The 22656-nt window shown below is 42.8% G+C and overlaps 1 protein-coding gene across 1 annotated transcript in view; it reads right to left on the bottom strand.

Annotated features, from left to right (window-relative positions):
• Positions 1–1139: 1139 nt before the first annotated feature.
• Positions 1140–22656, bottom strand: part of CAP2 (cyclase associated actin cytoskeleton regulatory protein 2) — a 472201-nt gene continuing 450684 nt past the window's right edge. Inside the window, exon 13 of the mRNA XM_085607081.1 lies at positions 1140–2083. Within this exon, the coding sequence (XP_085463207.1) occupies positions 2000–2083 (84 nt within the window). The 3' untranslated portion in view covers positions 1140–1999. The remainder of the gene's footprint in view (positions 2084–22656) is intronic.

Genomic DNA, 22656 nt, shown 5'->3' with positions numbered 1-22656 from the left:
TTGGCTATAAAGCCTCGGCAAAGGGATCTGACATTAAACAGACAGGGGTTCGTAACTCGCGTGTCCCCTTCTTGAGCCTGGTTGTGTTGTGAGATGCTAACGCTGTCGTCAGTGTGCAAGTCCTGCTTTCATTGGTCTGAAACTGCCACTTTTCAGGAGCATCAGGAACCTCAAAAAGAAACAATTTAGGGTGTGTTAAATAACGAAAACCTCAGGGATACATATATGTACCATCTGGACACAGAAACACACCTAAAATGCAGACATAATTTTACCTGCAGTCCTTTTGTTTGAATATTAGTTTGAGGCAAATCATGTTCAAGACATTTCCTGTGCCCACTAGAATCCTTTTTCAAATAAGATTTGTTAAAATCCCAAAATGTGACCCTTCGCAGCACTGATTCGAATGAAGTACATTTTGAAGGGCTGGCCTGGACTGCTCAGTTACAACAATGTACGCAGCTCCCTCCATTGGTAAACAGCCTGCTGTGTTACCTTATGTGCATGCGTGGGGCCTAGGTTGTGCAGTGTTGCAGTTCCCAAGCACGAACAGCAGATGTCCTAGTGGGGGGATGAGGAGCGATCCTCGGAGTAATGAATATTACCCATAAGTAATAAGCGCAATAATGCAAAACAGTCCACACCCCATCAACTAAGTTCATCTACATCCGCGTTGTCTTTATCATTTTCTTGGGGAAGCAGACAATGTGGAGGTTAGAAAAGAGCTGTATAAAAGCCCATCTGCTGTGGACACCTAGTGAAAAAGGAGCTTCAACAGGCACCGGAATTGAAACTTTTTCACATTACAGTTGCCAAAGTTTGTGTGTCAAGAGTGTGACCACAGAGAGGCGGCAGCCTGGATGCATTGCATTTCCGTCTTACTGCAAAGTATATTGTTCAAATGCGCATGTACTTCACTTGTAAATTGGTGAAGACGAGACCGTGTATTTAGTGTTCATGTATTTAGTGTTCGCCAGTGCTTAATTTGTGTAAAAAAAAAAAAACTTTTAAAAAAACTACAACAAAAAGAAAGCAGTAAGTTGAAGAACCTCAAGTTTCCTGCTGACTAGTTTTGATTCCACCACATATCTCCTTCATGCACCACCCTCCTTCTCTCTCTATCTCACTCTTGGAGATTCTTTTTCTTCTCTTGTCTCTCAATCTCTCACTTTTCCCTGTTTCCCTATCCTTTCCTTTCTCCTCCTATCTGCATTCTCTTCCTCTCGCCCTCTTGCTCTGGCTTAAAGGCTGATGATGAAAAGTAAGTCCCGGTCCCAAAAATAAGTGCAGGCGCCTACCACCTGCACAAATTCAAGCCCTGATCGCTCATCCTACGAAACACACTGTAAACAAAGTACCATATGCCAAAATACCACCATGGCGGTATTTACACAGCACGTCCAAACCCTCAAAAGCCTCCGAGGCGCTTCACGAACAGCTGAAACAATGTAATTAACATATTCACTGTTTAGAGTTATCACTCAACTACAACTTTGACCTAATACTATCTAAAGTGCGAGCGGCAGTCGGCACCCAGCCATGCCTGGAGGAGTTAATGCCTGTCACCTCATGATTTCAAGAGGCCTAATGGCCAGTTAGCCCTCGTGCTTCAGGTAAGTCCACTGGCTTTAAGCTGCGAACAAGCGAAACTCGGCAGGAAAGGAATGCAGTAAAAATACACAAGTACAACATAAAAGGTACCATTCAGCAGTTTGGCATTGGTCGTTGACTGCGGCGTCGAAAGGAGAAGAAGAAAACAAACTATATCTTAGTGTTTCAAAGTTACATAACACTGTGGACTGCTAAACATGAAAATAAAGGAAAAGGGGAACCGAAAAGAGCTGGATGCCTAATAAAAGCATGAATTGAAAATCATGTCGCTTCTGGCTTCTGTGTACAGACTGGCGGCTGCTGCTGGCAAGGCTCGACGGTTTGAATCAGCGCCACCCCGGGCGGACTCGGCAGGCGCAGCCAGTGGCGTTGTAGGCACGGGCGGCGCTTAGCCCATCATCTCTGCAGGCTCAGTGACCAATCTGGACCCGTCCCAGGCGGTTTTGAACTGTTCGGGAATGGGAAATTCTTTCTGCGGAAGAGCAAGAAAAACAAGGGTGGTGGTTAGACAAGCTGGATGAAAAGCATAGAGGACACTGTTGCTACTGGCAGGAACAACAAGGGCTTTGTAGGTCATGGGGGCACGGCCTCAGGGGGGAGCGGGGGCAGTGGAGCAATATCGGGTACAGCACCCCCAACACTGAGGATTTACACATTTTCTTTTCTCCAGTTTAATATAGCGCGAACTCGACCCACGGGTATCAGAGCGCTTTATATAAGCACCAGTTGCATTACAGACGGACACATTCATTTTTAGTCACGGAGAGATTGCGTGATTTGCCCAGAATCACAAGATGGTTTGAGCCTCCTGAAAGACTCGAACCTGGTACACTAGCTTCAAAGTCGGCCGTTCTAGCCGTTAAGCCACATCCTCTCCCTGATGAAATATGGCAGGAAAGGCTGACCGTGTGGTTCTACTGTTACTCTTAGTCCACAGGCATGGGTGCTCCCTGGCACTCCATACAGGAAGGGCCACAGAGGCTTTCAGTTCAACAAATGAATAAGCAAGTCCATTCCCATTGAGATCCCTTGTTTTTAAACTTACCTCACGCATACTAATTGTGGGACTCTGAGACAGAAATTAGTGCTTCAGGATCATCATCAGTGAGCGGTGTGCTCCCTGAATAACGAATGCAATATCGATGGGGCAGAATATTGAGGACAGAAAATCGAAAATAAAATATTAACAAGTAAGTCTAGATTTTCTATACCTAACTCCTGGAGTTATATTCTCAAGGTATCAAGGTACGTAGATGATGAGTTAGGCATAGTAAATCTTTACTTCGGTAAATGCATTTCCTTTCGATATATTGTCCTTCGATGTTCTGTCCTCGATATTAGTATGCCTCGATATCATTGGTATTGATATTCAGTAGTACAACCTTGGTGGGCACCCATCATGTAGTATCACCACTACTACGAGTACCATCACATAGGACTACAGTCCTCTTATGACTGAACCATCAATAGCTTCATTTCAGCTGTTGACAAGATACGTGTGCCTCTATCAGTGCACCCGATTGCTCTCTTCCAACTGTATCCACCACAACTTCCATTGTTCCTAAATGGCTCCTGCAGATGGTAATGACACTAGTAGCTGATGTGTTGAGTATGGTGTAAGTTGCTACTAGCTGATGTATTGAGTATGGTGTAAGTTGCTAGTAGCTGATGTATTGAGTATGGTGTAAGTTGCTACTAGCTGATGTATTGAGTATGGTGTAAGTTGCTAGTAGCTGATGTATTGAGTATGGTGTAATTGCTAGTAGCTGATGTATTGAGTATGGTGTAAGTTGCTGGTAGCTGATGTATTGAGTATGGTGTAAGTTGCTAGTAGCTGATGTATTGAGTATGGTGTAAGTTGCTACTAGCTGATGTATTGAGTATGGTGTAAGTTGCTAGTAGCTGATGTATTGAGTATGGTGTAAGTTGCTAGTAGCTGATGTATTGAGTATGGTGTAATTGCTAGTAGCTGATGTATTGAGTATGGTGTAAGTTGCTAGTAGCTGATGTATTGAGTATGGTGTAATTGCTAGTAGCTGATGTATTGAGTATGGTGTAAGTTGCTGGTAATGAGAAAAAGCCATGACGGTAACGTACAAACTTTGCACAACTCACTTTCATTCCAACTGCCAGGAACATACTACTAGGCACATACGACAAATCAACATGTAGCGAGAATGGGACCCCAAAGGCTCCCTACAAATCTTCCTTTCTAGAATATTTCTCTGAAAATTCTATCATGCCACCCGGTCTCAGAAGGCCTTGAACAGATGCCTTCTGGTTTATGAGGTCATTTAATTTAAGCATATAATACAAAATGTTTTATTTGGTGGTGGCTTTTTAGGGTACTGAGAAAGACAGTGGTAACTGTAATTTATCACTGGATACTAAAGCCTGAGCTGCAGCTGTACTATAATAGAATTACCAAGGTTCTCCCTCCGTAAACTTGAAACCAAATGGGTAGTAAGGTTAACCAGTCAAGGAGGTGGTAGTAGGTTTGAAACTCTGATACAATATGTAGAAAATTTACCTTTCGGATCAAGTGCGTCAGAATTCTCACAGTTGAAACGCCTTTATGAGAGGTTCATGGCTAGGACATACAGTAAACTTGGCTGGTTTCTCGAGCATGGCACCTTATCCGCATCGCCAGCCTTAGAGATGTTTGGTAGGGGAATCATAACAGACCTTTCTCATATTTGGTGAGGATGAATAATATGCATCATGACAAATTTCATGAATATTTTTCAATTACGCCGTGCTTTGGAAGCACACAGAGTTCTACTTGCAAATCTCCCAGACTATAATTCAATGGGAGCGAAATTCACACTGTCAGCTACAGAGAACAAAGGCATTTCTAGACTTTATCATACATTGATGGCTAACACCCCATATTCTCTGTAGCGTTGAGAGGCAGGTGGGCACAAGATGTTGGCCATTTAGAAGATGCGGACTGGGCCAAAGCGAAAATGGCCCCTCAGATATTGATGATTGCTACGAGACTACATATCATTCAGTTGAAGTACCTACAGATAGTATATAATAGCCCATCCAGGTTCAGTAAAGTGAAGGAGGGCCTTGGTTCTACCTGCCTTAGATGTAGAAGTGAGTTTCGCACCTTCTATCATATGGTGTGGACATGTCCAAACATTACCAGGACACTGGACCCATATTCCTTTGATTCTTATGCAGGTAGTGGGCAGAGTAGTCATAGTCAATTCCAGGATGGCACTCTAAGGACTAATGCATGAATGGTGCGGCCCGCAGGCTACCATAACCCTGGTGGCAATGGGACTTATAGTTGCTAAACGTGTTATAACACATCTGTGGCGCCCTGCAAGGGCTCCTCCTGTACAGGAGTGGATGCAATGCATACACGGGTGTGCCAGGGCAGAGGAATATATGGGTATAAATATAGAGGATGTCCTCAAAATATGTGTTATGTGGTTACATTATTCCTCCACTGCAGAGGTTTCGGTGTGAACATTTCTTATCATCGTGTATCCGCTACATCAGGCTGTTTTCTTGAGCATAATGACAAGCTGTATACTGATGCCGACTATGTTTTGTTATAATTGTTAACCATGCTTTCCTTAAAATCAATAAACAGTTTTATAAAAAATTTTATGTTAGCATGTTACCCCCACCCCAGACTTTTAAGTTTTATAGACTTAGACTCCTGAGAGTTTGAAATTCTGTCAAGAGGGAGGCTGCTAAAAGTATCTCAGTACATGTGCTCTACCTTTAACACAGACCAACTAGTTGTCAAACCCATTTGTAACTAGATGGCAAACTGCCATATTTGACATTTAGGTAAGTCCAACATAAAAATGTAAAAAAAAGGCTAGTATAGTAACACAAGCATCCACTCTCAAATATGGGAGGTTGTGTGGCCTTACACCACCCACGTATGGGATTTAAAAAAAATAGCAACAGGGAATATAAGAAGCCATGTGGCACTACAGGTTAGACTAGTATTAACATGTCAGATTAACTCATTTATTAGGTCTCGCTGAGACAGCGAAAGCTGTCTCTTTGAGACATTTTGAAAGTGAGTTTTTGAAAGTGCTTCCCCTGGCATAGAGCTACAGTGCATGAGGCGTGCACGCACGCAAAGCAACCATATGGCTTTACATCGCTCTCCCTCGTAGCCCCTCTCCACCCCCTTCCCTGCTGCTATTTCACACCAGTTTATCAGAACTCCCGCTCTCTCCCCCACCCCCCCAACCCCCCCACCTTACTTGTTGACGAGCACTGCACGGTATACTCTTGGCGTGATGCAGGATGCTTTTTTCATGTCTTAAATAAGTCTTCACAGAAAAAATGCATTTCCCTACTTTACATGTTGATTAATTAATTTAAATCTGTACATCTCCCAGTTCAGAAGAAGTTTGTATATTCAATATTTTCCATTTGATGATATCAGGCGTCTGATGATTATGACAGCGTTACGTAACCGGGGATTCAAAGTGAAAGCAGCCCACATTAGGGACCCATCACTGCGCGGGAGTGCGTCAAGGTGACGGCAGCTCTGCTCGCAAAGCTTGGACTCCGTGATCAAAGCCACAGCCAGCAGCACTCTGCCAAACTCAGCAGGGCCGCTCTGCTGGGCAGGCCAGGACAGGACCGAGGAACAATGTAAACAAACCTTCTCTCGCACACAAATACACTGGAATAGCCTCTGCTTTGTCTTATCACTTGCCACTTCCACTCCATTCATCCCAGTTAGCGAGTTCCTGCTTCATAATTCACACATTAAAAGTCCAGTTCGGCCGCACTTTTATTATTCCCTCTGGATCCTTTCAATACAAACACCCTTATCCGTTATCCGTGGTGTCCCTCAATGGTGAACAGTGGCACCATTTGCATACATCGACATGCTGCTATGGCTACATTGCTCCACCTTATGGGGTGCAGTTCTACATGTATGAGGACAACGCCCAAATGTTTTTGGTCTCTCTCAAATGGAGGGAACCTCAGCTGGGAAAGAAGGAGGAGCTACTATAACTGACTGCTTACCACAGGTATCCTGCTGGGTGTCAGTCCACCGTTCTAAAGTTCACTCCTGCAAAGAAGGCACCCCTTAACACAAGCAATGTTTGCACAACTGAAACTCAAACCTGTGGCTAACTGTATGGGGCTCCCCTCAACAACCCTTCCCAAAAGCAATCAAAACAGTAGTGCAACGTAGGAATCTACATCTAAGATGACCTGTCCCTAGAAACCAAGGTGGCCAAAGTTTCCAGCACTATTTTTCTTCAAAAAGGATACTACCATTTATCCACCCTGATTACCAAGTGTGGTTGTTAATGCATTAGTACAGTTTAGCCTTAGCTAGGGCAGTCTTTACCTAGGCTCCCATGCATAACTAAAAAATAAGTTACAACTCGCTCAAAATGCTGCAGTTCAGGTCTTCACCAGACTTCTAGTACGATGCCAAGTCAGTGCAACACACTGACACAAACTGGTTGCTGATTTGAACCAGAGTGCTTTTCACATCACTGTTCATCAAGCACATGACCATTTATCAATCAACTCTAAACTTTGTGACAGCTAAATCTAGACTCCACCAATGGCAACACCTTCAGCATTCTGCTCATTCCTTCTTACTGGAGCCACAGCCAATCACTAAAAACTGCACTTGAGCCCATCTTCTTTCCCCACCATGCCACTCCAGACAGGGTTCACCTAGATACAAATCAAACATGGTCCTGCTCCAACAGGAACAGTCAGCCTGAAGTGCCAGACAAGCTCCCCCTATATAAGAACATACACAGCCCCAGACAGTTTTGTTCTTTTTGGGCCTCAAGAGTGTGGGCCAGCTTACGTCCTGTGACACAGCTAGCTTGATACCAAAGTCTGAGCATAGTTGTTGCACTTGGCCCATCACATTGAAACACAGTGCTAGAACAGGTCTGTGGTTGCTTGAGCTTCAATTCGGAGGGGAGCTAGCCTAGGAGTTTGGGATGAAGTGTTTCGACTGGAGAAGGACCAAGTCTGATTTTTATAAGGCTTGCCACTGTCTGGACTGGCAAAAATTAAAGACTGAAACGCATCCCAAAGTAATTGGAAGTGGCTGAGACTTAACAAAGTGTTCCATCCCTCACTTCTGTGTTTCAGTGTAATGCCGTAAATGTAATATATGAATCCAACATTTTGCCATACGACTACAGCTGCACCCCAATAACAAGTCCCAACAAGGCCGAACCTGGCCAATGGTTACTTGTGTTTTCGTTCCGAGAGGGCTTGGACTGCCAGTTTGAATTGAGCAGTTCCTACAGTAGCAGAACCAAGTTTGGTTTGGTGAGGCATGGTCCCTGTTTGAAATGATATAGGAAGTAAAAAACAATGGACTGCAAATTAGCACAAGTGACTGCGACATTTGCAATCATTCCCCCTTCACTGTTTATCATTGTAATGCAGTAAGTGCACCACATATGTCAAGAGGTACCTCTCTGATGCAAAGTCTCATTAGCACAAGGTTGTTCTGAAGTAGCATAGCGGGCAATAATGATAGACCAGAATGTAGGCCGCATGACTGCTAAGCACTGAGACTTTAGTAAGTATTCCACATTTCCACCGATCATTATTAATTATCTGGCTTTGAATTCAAGTATTTACTCCTCTAGGAATAATTTACTGACTTTCAGGGTAGCGGACACATCATTCTTCTTTCTAGATCCTGTCGTACATATTAGACACTTTTCAATATAATCTTTCTACAGTCTGTCTCTGATGGGCTGGGTGAGGGTGCAGCAAAGTATCATAAGAGCAGAGGGTCTAGAGATGAAGTCCCTCTGTGAAATATGTGCCACCTATATGGCATGATTCATTTGCTGGTCTTTTTATCATTAACACTGTACATTGAACAGGCTTATGTATTGGAAGGCAGGTTTGCTTCAAGCACTGATTCCCATGAAGCAGCCCAAGAGCAAATGGAAGTCATTTAAATGTAAAGCATTTTCATAGTTGGTGGTTATCATAATAATTTGCCTTTGGCTTTAGACAGTGTGGAACATGATGGACACACTTGTTTTGATAATACAGTGCAATGTCATTCTTGTATGCAAACACTAACAGATATGGATATTCCTGAGTAGATAGCGAAGTTATCAATTCGATCCTCAAGAGTACTTTTGCAATGCACATTCATTTTAAATGTGTTTATTTTTTTAATTCAATAGCCTAAACTTCTAGGACCTTAGGAGGCATGTGGTGCCTCTGTGTGGATAATTTTGCACAGTATATAACCTGACTGCATACCAGTGTCTCTAGGGGTTCTGCTACAGCTTGTGAGTGAATGTTTAGCAGTACATCTAGAGGTTGGGCCTTTGTTGGTGCTGGGTGTACTCCATACGACATAGTCCTTGGTGGAATCCAGCTATCCACATCCTATGCACTTTATGGCGGTCTCATCTTTAAGATACTGACCCCTCTTAGAATGGCAGGTATGTGTGATTGCATATAGTCTCACACTCTTTGTATCTTACACACCTTATCCAACACCTCACATGTAGGTACAACCAACACCCATCTCAACAAGCATTTGCAATGCATTAGGTCTCGCATTTACGCGAGTTTGAGTTATTGACATTGCAAATAACAATGCCTATTGGCATTGTCATTACAATGCCAATAGCTTTAACTCGTGTAACTGCGAGACCTATTGCATTGCAAATGCTTGTTTTTATTGCAACAGGGGAAAAAAGGTCACAGATATAGCCTTTTATTATAAAAATATTAATAAGTAGAGGAAAAGGGAGGAAAAAAGAAAACACTTAGGGTTAAATATTACACTTTAATATAAATAGTCTCCATCCATGATTAAATGTACATATACATGTATATATAGTTCCTCTTGCAACGGCTATTTGGCAATCTATGCATTATATTCCTTCCAAAATTCCTGATAGTTCCAAGCTGTATGGTCTTTTCATTTCTTTGGTTCAGTTGACCAAGTTTGATCATAATTTTACTTACCTTTTGAAAAATGGCATCCCACAAATAGCCCAAAGTTCCAACACACACAAGAATGCTGTCCGCATTGTCCTCAAAGCATCTCAAGTCCTCATGTCTACTGCCTAACTCACAGGGCCCGATTCACAGAACTAACTTAAGAGAGAATCCTAAACTTACAAGCATTTTGGTATTCACAGAAGGCACTTACTCATTTTGGTATTCACAGAAGGCACTTACTCATTTCGGTATTCACAGAAGTTAGGAGTCCTAACTTTAGGACTCCTAAATGCTTTCTGTGAATACCGAAAGTCTTAAAATTAGGATTTTTCTCAGTTTAGTAGTAGTATAGTTAGGACTCCTAACTTTAGGACACCTAAATGCCTTCTGTGAATACCGAAAGTCTTAAAATTAGGATTTTTCTCAATTTAGTAGTAGTAAAGTTAGGACTACTAACTTTAGGACTCCTCAAGGCCTTCTGTGAATACCGAAAGCCTTGAAATTAGGATTTTTCTCAGTTTAGTAGTAGTAAAGTTAGGAGCCCTAACTTTAGGACTCCTAAACTGAGAAAAATCCTAATTTTAAGACTTTCGGTATTCACAGAAGGCATTTAGGAGTCCTAAAGTTAGGACTCCTAACTTCTGTGAATACCGAAGTGAGTAAGTGTCTTCTGTGAATACCAAAATGAGTAAGTGCCGTCTGTGAATATGAAAATGGTAGTAAGTTTAGGATTTTATCTTAAGTTAGTTCTGTGAATCGGGCCCACAGACTTTAAGGCTGCCAGTTCAAGCCTGCGGTCCGCCAGACCAGTCACACCAGTTTGCTGTTCCTGGAGTTTGTTTATCTTTTGTATCTGTATTTGGCAATTGTATTTATTTTTAGCTTACTGTTAATTCTGGGCTTCTGCTGGCCCTAGGGCCCACTCCATTTTTCCGCACATTTTTTTTTTACCGCCCACTGCCCTCCCGCCTCCCAGCCAGCCCATCACAGGACTACTTATGCAGGCTGCGGCATGACCTCCAATGAGTAGCCTCTGACCCCTGTACTGCACCACACCCCCACTGCCGCAGCCAGCTCTTCCTGTCTGCTGCCTAGCTCACAGACCTAGAGGCCGCTGGTTCAAGCACACTGACCACTAGGCCAGCCACACTGATTTGCTGCTCCTGGAGTCTTTTTATCTATCTGTATACGGTAATTGTATTTATTTTTGGCTTACTGTTAATTTTGGCCTTTTTCTGGCCCTAGTGCCCGCTCCATTTTCCTGCCCTTTTTCCTCCTGCCTGCTGCCCTCCCAGCTCCTCCTACATCCCAGAACTACTTATGGAGGCCGCTAAGTAGCTGCACTGGCGGCGCACCAAAGGCAAGCCCGTCTACGCCTGAACTGCGCCCAGCGCCAGGAACCCTGGCACCTTGCACTCCCACAGATACTCCCCAGCAGATTTCCGTTCCCTCTACCCCGACGCAAAAGCTACTGCTGTTTTGCATCGCCACGCTCCACAGCTGGATCATTCACCTGCATCCACTGCCTGTACTCCTCCGCCTCAGGACCGACCACCATCACAGCAACCAATGCCTCGCCATCCCCGCCGACCAGGCTCACCCCCACATCAGCCCGACATCGCCACAGCTAAATTACCGCCGGCTACAAGATGAAACACCGCGCCGCACCAACAGACACAGAGATGGCATCGCCATCGTACACAAGGAATCGATCACTCACTGATGACGAAACCACGGCAATCATGGAACACATGAACTTCCAGGTCCACACCAACGATAACACCACCATCAAACGCACCCTTACATACAGACCGCCAGGACCATTAACAGGCCTCAGCGACGCCATCACTGAATTCATCACCCTGCTCACTATTGAATCCGAGCACTACATCTTCCTGGGAAACCTCAACTTCCACCTGGACAACTCCACTGACACCAACTCCCCTGACCTCCTGGAAAGATTGGGCAACTTCGTCCTCTAGCTACTGGTCAATACCCCACACACAAAGAAGGACACAGAGTGGACCCCATCTTCATGTTCAGTAACAGAATCTGATAAAGCCACACCTCGAAACTCACCTGGTAGGACCACTCCATTGTATACTTCTTCCTCGCCGGACTTCCCCATACCACTCCCACTCGCCACAATGCACCCTTCCGCAGTGGACCAAGGTCACTCAGCAACAATGGACTGACGCCCTCTGCACCACACTGCCCAACGTAACCACCAACGTGGACCAAGCAGTACAGAACTTCAACGGCTGGATCACTAGCTCTGCCGCTCGAGTTGCTGCAACCAAACCGACCAAAACCAAAAGACCATTCGAATGAGCCAGCTGAAACACTCCGGAACTTAGCACATCAAAACACAGGTACAAACAACTGGAAAGAAAATGTTTCACCAGCAGGAACCACAAAGACTGAGAAACCTTCGAATCGGCACTCAACGACTACCACTGCCAGATCAAAGCCACAAAAATGGAGGCCCTGACCCAACGGACCGAGACCAGCATCAATAAAGCCAAGGAACTCCTCACCATCATCAGAGAGTTAACTTGCCCGTCAGCCACTGAAAGCTCAATCCTCGTCTCACAGGAACTCTGCGACGCCCTTGTCGACCACTTCCACAACAAGATAGCAACCATCTATAGAAACTTTGATCCCTAACCCTCCGACCTCCTCAGCACCCCATCAACCACAACCGCCAAACACCCACTCACTGCATTGGAACAACTCAGCACACAACCACACTTATGAACTCCATCCACTCGGAAGCACATGACCCCTGTCCCCACCGGCTTTTCAACCTCGAAAGAGACAAGAACAGTCGCAAGCTCACCACCATCCTCTGTGCCTCATTAACCACAGCCACCTTTCCTGATTCATGGAAACACTCGGAGATCAGACCCCTCCTCAAGAAACCCTCCACAGACTCCAGCATGCTCCAGAACTACCGTACAATCTGACTGCTCATGTTTCATGCCAAAGTCCTGGAAAAAGGCCCTTAACCTCCAACTCACTGAACACCTGGAAAGAAACAATATACTGGACCAGTCCAATCAGGCTTCAGAGTCAACCACAGCTCCGAGATAGCTCTGATCGCTGCCACAGATAACATCCACACCATACTCAACAGAGAAGAATCAGCCACACCGATCCTGCTTGACCTCTTCTCAGCCTCTAACACCGTCTCCCACCACAAACTCATTGATCCAATATGACATATTGGAATCACAGACGATGCACTCAGATGGATGGCATCCTTTCTCACGGGGCACACTCAGAGAGTCCGCCTCACTCCCTTCACTTCGCAAGACAAGCACACCATCTACAGTGTCCCTCAAGGGTCATCCCTCAGCCCAACCCTCTCCAATGTCTACTTGACACCACTCACATACATCGCCAGATCGAATGACATCATATCCTACGCTGAAGATGCGCAGCTCGACCTCTCACTCTCAGTGGCCCCACCTTGACTAAGACCAAGTTCCACAACTGTATGAAGAACGTATCAGCCTGGATGCGGGACAACTGCCTGAAGCTCAACACAGACAAGACAAGTTCTGATCTTTGGCAGACACACAGCCCTCTGGAATGACTCCTGGTCAAAGCTTGGAACAACCCCTACACTGAAAAATCATGACCGCAACCTTGGCATCATCCTCAACAGCAAACTCTCCATTAAAAGTCAAGTCAACACCATTTCCCCAACCTAATTCCAGACGCTGCGCTTGCTACTCAAAGTTTTCATTTTTTGATAACTATTTTTTTCTTTTCGCTTGAGTGCATGTGTTTTCTATCTCTCTCTCATGTTCTTATCTCCTGTGCTCTGTGTTGCTGTCTCCTTCATGTTCCAAACTCTCTTTGTGTGCTTTTTCTCCAGACAAACTTCCTGCCTCCTCAGTTTTCCGTATTGCTTTCTTGCTCATGTGCTTCTCTACTAACCCACTGTGTTGCTCTACCTCACGTGCTGCTTTCCCTATCACATCCACCAGCTCCTCCATTCCCACACATTACCTTTAAAAAAAAAAAATATATATATATATATATTCACTGAAAAAACCATAGGTTTCACACACGTTATAGTTAGGAAATAGCATTTAAAAAACCTTGCTAATTCACTGAAAAAACCATAGGTTTCACACATGTTATAGTTAGCTGGACATTTTACTGATAAAAAACCAATGAAATTCCCCCGTTATAGTTACTGTAGGCAACTATAACTCACGCGACCGCAATCCTCTGCTGATGCTAATACTGTATTTAGACACTTATTTGCCCATATCTTCTTCCATTAAATTTTAGCTATACATATATTACAAATATTTTTTTTTCATAAAGACACATATGTCATCAGCAGAGGATTACGGTCGCGTGAGTTATAGTTGCCTACAGTAACTATAACGGGGGAATTTCATTGGTTTTTTATCAGTAAAATGTCCAGCTAACTATAACATGTGTGAAACCTATGGTTTTTTCAGTGAATTAGCAAGGTTTTTTAAATGCTATTTCCTAACTATAACGTGTGTGAAACCTATGGTTTTTTCAGTGAATTTGTACGGTTTTTTAAATGCTAAGTTACTTTACGCCATTTGTGGCGTGCGCGCCCACTTAACGCAGTTCGTTCCGTGCACGGTTTTTATCAACTTTAATAAGCCCTGTACATTTTGTGGCCTTCGGCCACCAAAAGCACAGGGGGTGAGGTCAATGTGGATAGTGTTTTTTTTATTTCGATTTTATAATTTCATGTTGCCAAAATTACGTTTTTTTTCTCTATTAATAAGCCCTGCACATTTGGTGGCCTGCGGCCACCAAAAGCACAGGGGGTGGGGTAAGTGTGGATAGTGTTTTTTTTATTTTTATTTTTTTACCGTAAGCGTACGGTAAGCGTACGGTAAGCGTACGGTAAGCGTACGGTAAGCGTACCCCGCGAAATTGCCGAAAACAAAATAAAACCGTTTTTGCTCTTGGGGGATGTTTGGGGACTCCCTCAACATGACTATGTGGGAGGGAGTTGTCAAAACAGCCCCGTAACATGTTTTTGGCCATCATGTTTGATAAACAACACTCAGTGCGAGAGACAAAATGGCGGACGCCGCTTCCTGGTTTCGGCCGATTCGAATGTTTACTAAGATCTAAGAGCCAATCAGAATCGCGCTCGCGCACGCCACCGTAAGCTTACGGTAAGCGTACGGTAAGCGTACGGTAAGCGTACCGTAAGCGGGCTCAGATATATATATTGATTTAAAGGCTATTTTCTCAGAATCTACTGAACAGATTTACACCAAACCTACAAAAGGCACTTCCTTGACCTAGGGACTACCTCTCTGCCAAATTTCTAGTAATTCTGTTCAGCCGTTCGGGCTGTAGCTCGTTCTAAAGGTCCTATGGAAAAATGCATGGGAAAAACGCGTTTTGGGACCCCCCTTTTATCTCAGCCCCCGCTTGACGAATCCCCCCGAGACTTTCAGGGTAGGAGCGGAGCGTAGCGCCCCACCTATTTTGAGAAATTCGCGAGGATTCGTCGACCGGCGCCAAAGTTATTCAAAATAGAATGTTGAGGTTTTCCTATGGAAACGTGGTCCTAACTATAACTACCTACTGGCGACCGCCAGTAGGTAATATATATATATATATATATATATATATATATATATATATATATATATATATCTATCTATAATGCAACTCGCCGCTAACACTGCCTTGCTCAGACACAGTGACGAAGAGCGGACCCAGAGAAATAGTGCCAATCAAAGTGCTTTATTCAATCGCCCAGCCAGACCGCCATTACGCGTTTCGACCCCCACTCGGGTCTTGATCACATGATGCATTGCTACCGGAAGAAGTGGCATTTAAGGTACTTTAAAGGAAATGGCATCATATTGTTGCGACATCAGCATCAACAGAAAAGAATTACTAAAAAAAATCATCGTAAGTACTATGCATTGCCTCATGTGTCAATACATCATAAAAACATATAAATATATAAATATATAAATACATAAAAAGATATAAATAAATTTAAATATCCATACCAGTTTCTAAAAAAATGTGTTGTTTGTCTTTAAACACACATGCATGATAATGAATTAGGCTGTTACGACATAGGTGAATTGTTAAATATAGGATTTCTAAATAGAATTTCCTGAATTCATCGCATTATTTTTAGCCAGTGCTGAGTCAAATTTTTACCAACAATGTTATAAATGATATAGTAATGCATATTTATCAATAATTCTCATTTTCAAATCCACAATAGTGCCCAAGTGGGCCTTTGTTTTAGCCAATATCCTCAAAATTAGACCTTAAAATTGGACCACTTCAAAGATTATGTGCAAAACAGTGCAAACATTTTTAAAATATAGAAAAAACGTATCAAAATATTTAAATAGTTCGAGGGTATGCCAGATATCATCTCAATTGGTCATTTTAAAACCTACAGTGGTATGTGGGATTTTTATTTGTTTATTATTCTTTATTATTCTTTATTATTCTTTTCTTCCTCTATTTTCACTTCTCCCATCCATTACCATTTTATATACAAAGCTATCCTGTATCTTATATCAGTCATAATGTGAGCCCACATTGATTAAAGTCTAGAGGGCTATAAACAGGTAAAGAAATCTTCACTAGCATTCAATCCAGCCGGATTTTTTGTATTGAGCTCTAAAATATAGCGGGTCTCCAAAAGGCGTAATTTCCCTTCACGATTACCACCACGTTTCATTGGTGGGACCATGTTTATCACAAAATAGTGGAGAAAATTAGGATTACTGTCGTGTGTCTGCTCAAAATGCCTAGCGACAGGATAAGCCTGATCCTTACCTATAATAGCCCTGATGTGCTGGAGTATCCTCTTGTGGGCCGGTAACCTGGTGTTACCAACATACCTCAGCCCACATGGACACTTCAGCACATACACAGCAAATTCTGTCTTGCATGTCAATCTTTTCTTTATCAGGACGGGTTCAGATTAAAGGGACTAGTGTAATGGGTTTTACTACACCCAAATTTACACGCCTTACAAGTAAAACACTTCTTAAATCCCTTAATTTGTGCCATCCAAGTTGTTGGAATGGCCATCTCCGGGCTATTACTCACCAACCTGTTGCTCATAGACAGTGATTTTCTAAAAGTTAATGTTGGTTTGTTAGCGACTAAGTCGCAAATAACTGGATCTCTCTGCACTAAGTTCCAGTTATGATTGTAAATTTTCCTTAGCTCCTGATGTTGCCTGTTATAGGTTATAATAATCCTGGATTGGATATTTGAAGTAATCTTGCTAGATAAACATCGCTTAGCTTTGGGAACCAACAATTCACCCCTAGGTAAATTCCTTGTTTTCCTAATAGCGCTGTCTATCACATTCAGTGAATAGCCCCTTGCCAAAAAACGAAGCTTACTAGCTTCCTGTGCAATTTCACAGTCTGCATCTGAAATACATATACGCCTGATACGCAGCATCTCGCCATACGGGATGCTGCGTATTAGGTGATGCGGATGGTGGCTAGAGGCATGGAGAATTGTGTTGCCTGCAGTGGGTTTTCTGTATAATCTTGTTGCCAGCGAATTGTTATCAACATAGACCTCCACATCTAAAAAATATACCGATCTTTTACTAATCATAGATGTGAAGTGCAAATTCATACAGTTAATGTTCAGCCTCTCCACAAATACATGTGCACTCTGCTCTGTACCATTCCAGATAAAGAACAAATCGTCTATGTACCTTAGATAAACAATAACATGTTCCAACATCATTTCCTTGGCTTCTCCCATCAGGACGTGCTCCTCCCACAGTCCCATATGTTAGCATGAATAACAAGGGGAGAAGCAGGCCCCCATAGCAACGCCCCTAACTTGATGGTAAATCTGATTGTTAAAGAGGAAGACATTTTGCTCAAGACATGCAGATACCATTGACATCAGCATTCTATTATGGGACACACAAATCATTGGTCGCAGATTTAAAAAGTGTTCCACTGCCTTTAAACCATCACAATGTCTTATTGAAGTGTAGAGAGATGTCACATCGAGAGTCATTAATAACATGTCTGCATCCAACGTTACATGTTCAATTTTATATATATGTATTCACTGAAAAAAACATAGGTTTCAAGGACGTTATAGTTAGAAATTAGCATTTAAAAACCCTTTGAAATTCACTGAAGAAACCATAGGTTTCAAGGACGTTATAATTACAAATTAGCATTTAAAAAACCATAGAAAATCACGGAGAAAAAAAATAGGTTTCAGGAACGTTATAGTTAGTTGGATATTTCACTCATACAAAACCGTAGAAATTCCGGCGTTATGTGACGTCATCAGCAGTGCATTGCTGGGGTGCGAGTTATAGTGAGCTGAACTAACTATATTACATCATTCATGACATGGTCAGTGACATCACTGATGACTTCATCCAGTGACTGTGTGTTTCTATAAAGTTTAAATATGTTTTATATATATGCCCAGGTGTATTGAAGAATGAATGGGTGTATAAGTGTCTGGATGGATGATTTAGTAGGTGACTGACTGTATAAGTGAGTGATTAAATGTGTCTTACTGAATGCATGTGTTAGTGAATGATACAGACATACACACCAAATGACAAACTAAACTGTGTGAAAGTGTTGCATGGGTTGGTGAGTAGCTAAATGAGGATCTATATGGGTTATTGATTAGTTGTCTGAGTATCTGTATGGGTGCCTGCATGTCTATGTGGGTGGGTGGGGGGTGTAACTCTGTGCATAGATGTGTGAGTGGATGATTCACTGGGTTTATGGGTTCAAGAGTGCATCTCTAAAGGGCTGTATGGGTGGGTGAGTGTGTGTATGGCTGTGTTGGTGAGTGAATGGATGCCTCAGTGGTACATGTGTGAGTAGCTGCATATGCGAAAGGCAGTATATGTGAATGTTGGAGTGTTTAAATGACTATTTGTGAGAGTGAGTGATTGTGAGAGTGGCTGTATGGATCGGTGTGTGCTTGTATTAGCTATTGTATAAGAGTGTAACTATGTGTTAGTATATGTTTGAATAAGTGAGGTGGTGTGTGTATAACTTTACAGGTGAGTAAATGGGAGTGTGACTGATTCTTAGCATGACTGACTAGGTGTGTGAGTAACTATGGATGAGTGGCTGTGTGTGTGTCTGTGTATAGATATGCAAGTGCATATGATAATGCCGTATTGATGGCTGACTGCATGCATGAGTGACTGTATGGGTGTATGAGTGGATGTGTGTGTAGACCTAGGAATTAGTGAGTGGGTATGTACTAACTTGCTTTTTTGTCTCTATGGTTTCGAAAATGATAGTCTGTATTTTAGAGTGGGTGTATCAAGGGTTATATCAGGGTGTGATGAGGTGCATCAGATTTTCATGTGGATGATGTCATCAGTGATGTCATTAGTGATGTCACTGACCATGTCATGAATGATGGAATATGTGACGTCATCAGCAGTGCATTGCGGGGGCGGGAGTTATAGTTAGCTGAACTAACTATAACGCTGGAATTTCTATGGTTTTGTACGAGTGAAATGTCCAACTAACTATAACATTCCTGAAACCTATTGTTTTTTCGTGAATTTCTATGGTTTTTTCAATGCTAATTTCTAACAATAACGTGCCTGAAACCTATGGATTTTTCTGTGAATTTCAAAGGTTTTTTAAATGCTAATTTCTAATTATTACGTCCCTGAAACCTATGGTTTTTTCAGTTCATTTCAAAGTTTTTAAATGCTAATTTCGAACGATAAGGTCCCTGAAACCTATGGTTTTTCCAGTGAATATCTATGTTTTTTTTAAATGCTAATTTCTAACAATAACGTTTGTAAAACCTATGTTTTTTTCAGTGAAACAAATAAATATATATATAGGCATATTTATAAAAACTACATTTACATGCAATTACAAGCTGTGGCAGTTCCTCCACTTTGCACTCCACCGCCCTCTTTCCCACTCTCTCTTTCTGCTGGGAGTGGGCAGGGAACCTACTTCTGTGCTGAAACAAATAAATTACTTAAATTGTTTCAGACTTAGGATGCACCTGTGAAAGGAGAGAATACCTTTTAATTGTGCTTTGGAGGATGACCGGGCCTTTGTTCTAAATTATATCATTATGCTGGGATAGTTTTACTGAGAAGGATTGAGAAGGGTAGTGGAGGGATAGAAGATGGAAAAAGGTTTGTATTTCTATAGAGCTGGCTACTCTGATGAGGTGTTGAAGCGCTTTTTCGTTGAGTAGCATGCTACTTAAGAACCCAGAAAGAATTAGTGGTGAATTAGTATAATGAAATATGAAATTAATTTGAGAGGTGGACATGTTAGTCTGGTATTTGGATTGAAAAGGATAGTGGAGGGATGTTTTGGGGCTTATAGCAGTAGGAGGAGTCTTGGGATGAGTAAGAGTTGGTGTGATATATGCATTATTGGGCACACTGTATTTTAGCCCGTTTGACCCGGTCACCCACAGCTAAGGTAAAGGGGGAATGAGTTAGTCACTCCCCCAACCTGACCCTGAACCAAGCCTGCAGTGATAAGAAAAAGAGATCCTGCGCTTTTATGCAGGCTCGCGACTGCACTGAGCAACCACAACAGGCTCGCGACTGCATTGAGCAACCACAACAAAGCTGTGTCTTCAAACACCACAAAGTCCTTGTGTGAGCGGTGATCAGACACCCGAAAGTCTCCAAAACTGCCAATGTGTATTTGTGAACCCTGTTTTCTGCACCCACTTACTATATTTTCCCCTATTTAGTACAGCACTTCATAACTTTTAAGTGAAGATCATATAGCAGAATTGCCCTGCATACCTACATACAAATTTGTTTGCATAAAATATGCTTACAACTTCTGTTGAAAAAAAAAAGAAATCCACTTTAACACATCCTAGTTAGAAACAAAAAAAACAAAACAGAAAAGTAACAAAGTAAAGAAAGTGCTGGAATAAATAAATAATAAATGGAGTATATGTAGGGCTTGGTAACTCTGTAAACAACAGCAGGCGCTGCAGCAGGTTCACGACCTTGAGGGCCACTGAGCTGTAAACGTATAGCTACAACACACAACCTATATATCAGTATAAAGTGTACAGGAAAAGGTGCCCAAGGCCAGGAACCCTGCATCTGGGTGTAGCAGCCACACATGCGATCATTTATGACACCTTTAAAAGGCCCCTCGAAGCCGAACCTTCTTGAAAAAACATAACACCCTAATAACCTGCTAGAGTATATAAACTTTTGGAGAGTGAGTGCAGCTTCTGTTTACATTGTTAGCAAGTGCTTATGGCTTGTGCCATACACATCTGTGTAAGACGTAGAGGGCCTTGGCATGTGTTTTGGAATCAAGATTTTTGGGAGGGGAGTTTTATATAGCGCAACTAGACCCGAAGCTATGAGAGCGTTTTATATGAGCACCAGTTACGTTACAGAAAGGCAAATTTGTTTTTAGGGACAGGGACATTATTTGGTGATTTGGCCAGAATTACAGGATTTTGAACGTCCCTGCCGAGACTCGAACCCTGCTGAAACTTGAACCCTGATCCCCAGATTCGAGGTTGGCCGCTGTAGCCGTTAGGCCACATCCCTTTCCCTGTCCAGATCGATGCTTCCTTTAACATTAGTACATGACATAAAAACTCCATGCATTATTTTTACTTCTTATGATGTGTAATTAATCTGTCTGTAGGAACATTTGCTACACACAGGCTGTACGTAGTACTCTATAGCACACACAGTACCCTTTGGTCCAATAGCTCCCCCCCGCCCCCCTGGTGGAACTACAAATGGTGCCCATGTACTGTGCCTTTCAAGCTTTGCCCCTGTTTGGTAAATAATGGGACTGAGCCAGAACTTCCGAGCACTGCTCCTTTGCTACTGCTTCTGAGCAGGGCTGCTGCACTTCCATTGGAGCAAACCGGGCACTACCCACCATGCTAATACACTCTGAAACTGGCACTTCCCAGGAGGGTGGGCAGCCAACAAAGCAGCGGAATAGGCTGCCCTAATCCTCGGACGGAGGCCAGCACTGACTGCCGTTATACTGAGTCCGTTATTAATGGTGGCTGCGGGCCGGCGGCTGTAGTGCCGTGGCTGATTTTTGGAGCTGGGAAGGGTGTGGTGGGCTAACTCTCCCGGTCCTGTTTGGTGTTGGGTCCTGCCGGAGGAATAGTGGGAGATGGGTATGTTTTTTAGTTTGCTTTTGTTGGCGTCGCCGCTTCAGTTTGGAGGATGGTTTGCGAGCAGCTCGAGTTTCACCTCCTTTCAGACCCTGTTTGAGCCCTGAAAACACAGCCGCTTTTGCAGTGCTTGTGACCTTGGCAAAAGTAGCAGTCCGGTAGGAAAGACTGGAAGACGAGTACCCATGGCGATTAGGAGCGGAAGTCTACGCGGTGCAAGCGTGAGACTGTCTATTACGTCTGATTTTTTATTTTTTCTACTTTGTTAGCTGAAACGTGTGAACAAACACTTTCATCTCCATATATATATATATATATATTAAATTGAATTGGCCCTGGGACCTCTCTTTTATTTTAAGTCGATGCAAGGCACAAGATGGCTGCTAACACTTCCTGGTTTGAAGTGTTAGCAGCCAATCAGCGGCAAGCTTGTGCTCGGGGAGGACTCAGCCAATCAGATCGCTTAATTTTGAAATATCGATATCTGTAAATCTTAAAATTTCTTAAAAACTACTGAACGGATTTACACCATTTAAAAAAAAGCGTGCTTTCTGGACCAAGACCTTTCTCCCTGCCAAATTTGGAGTAATTCCGTTCGGCAGTTCGACCTGTAGCCTTGTCTACAGTTTCCAATGAAAATTGCATGGAGAAAACACATTTTGGGACCTCCATTTTTTCTCGTCCCCCCCCCCCCCTGACGAATCACCCACAAACTTTCAAGATAGAAGCTGATCTGAAAAGAGGAACTTTTTGGAAAATTTTGTAAAGATTCGGCAAACTACGCCAAAGTTATAAGCACATCAAAAAATGCTTTTCCTATGGAAACTAGGTTCTAACTATAACTATCTACTGGCGACTGCCAGTATATATATATATATATATTCACTGAAAAAACCATAGGTTTCACACACGTTATAG

This window comes from Triturus cristatus, chromosome 5_2, assembly GCF_964204655.1.
Source record: "Triturus cristatus chromosome 5_2, aTriCri1.1, whole genome shotgun sequence".
Taxonomy (NCBI): Eukaryota; Metazoa; Chordata; class Amphibia; order Caudata; family Salamandridae; genus Triturus; species Triturus cristatus.
This window is presented reverse-complemented; position numbering and strand designations above follow the sequence as displayed.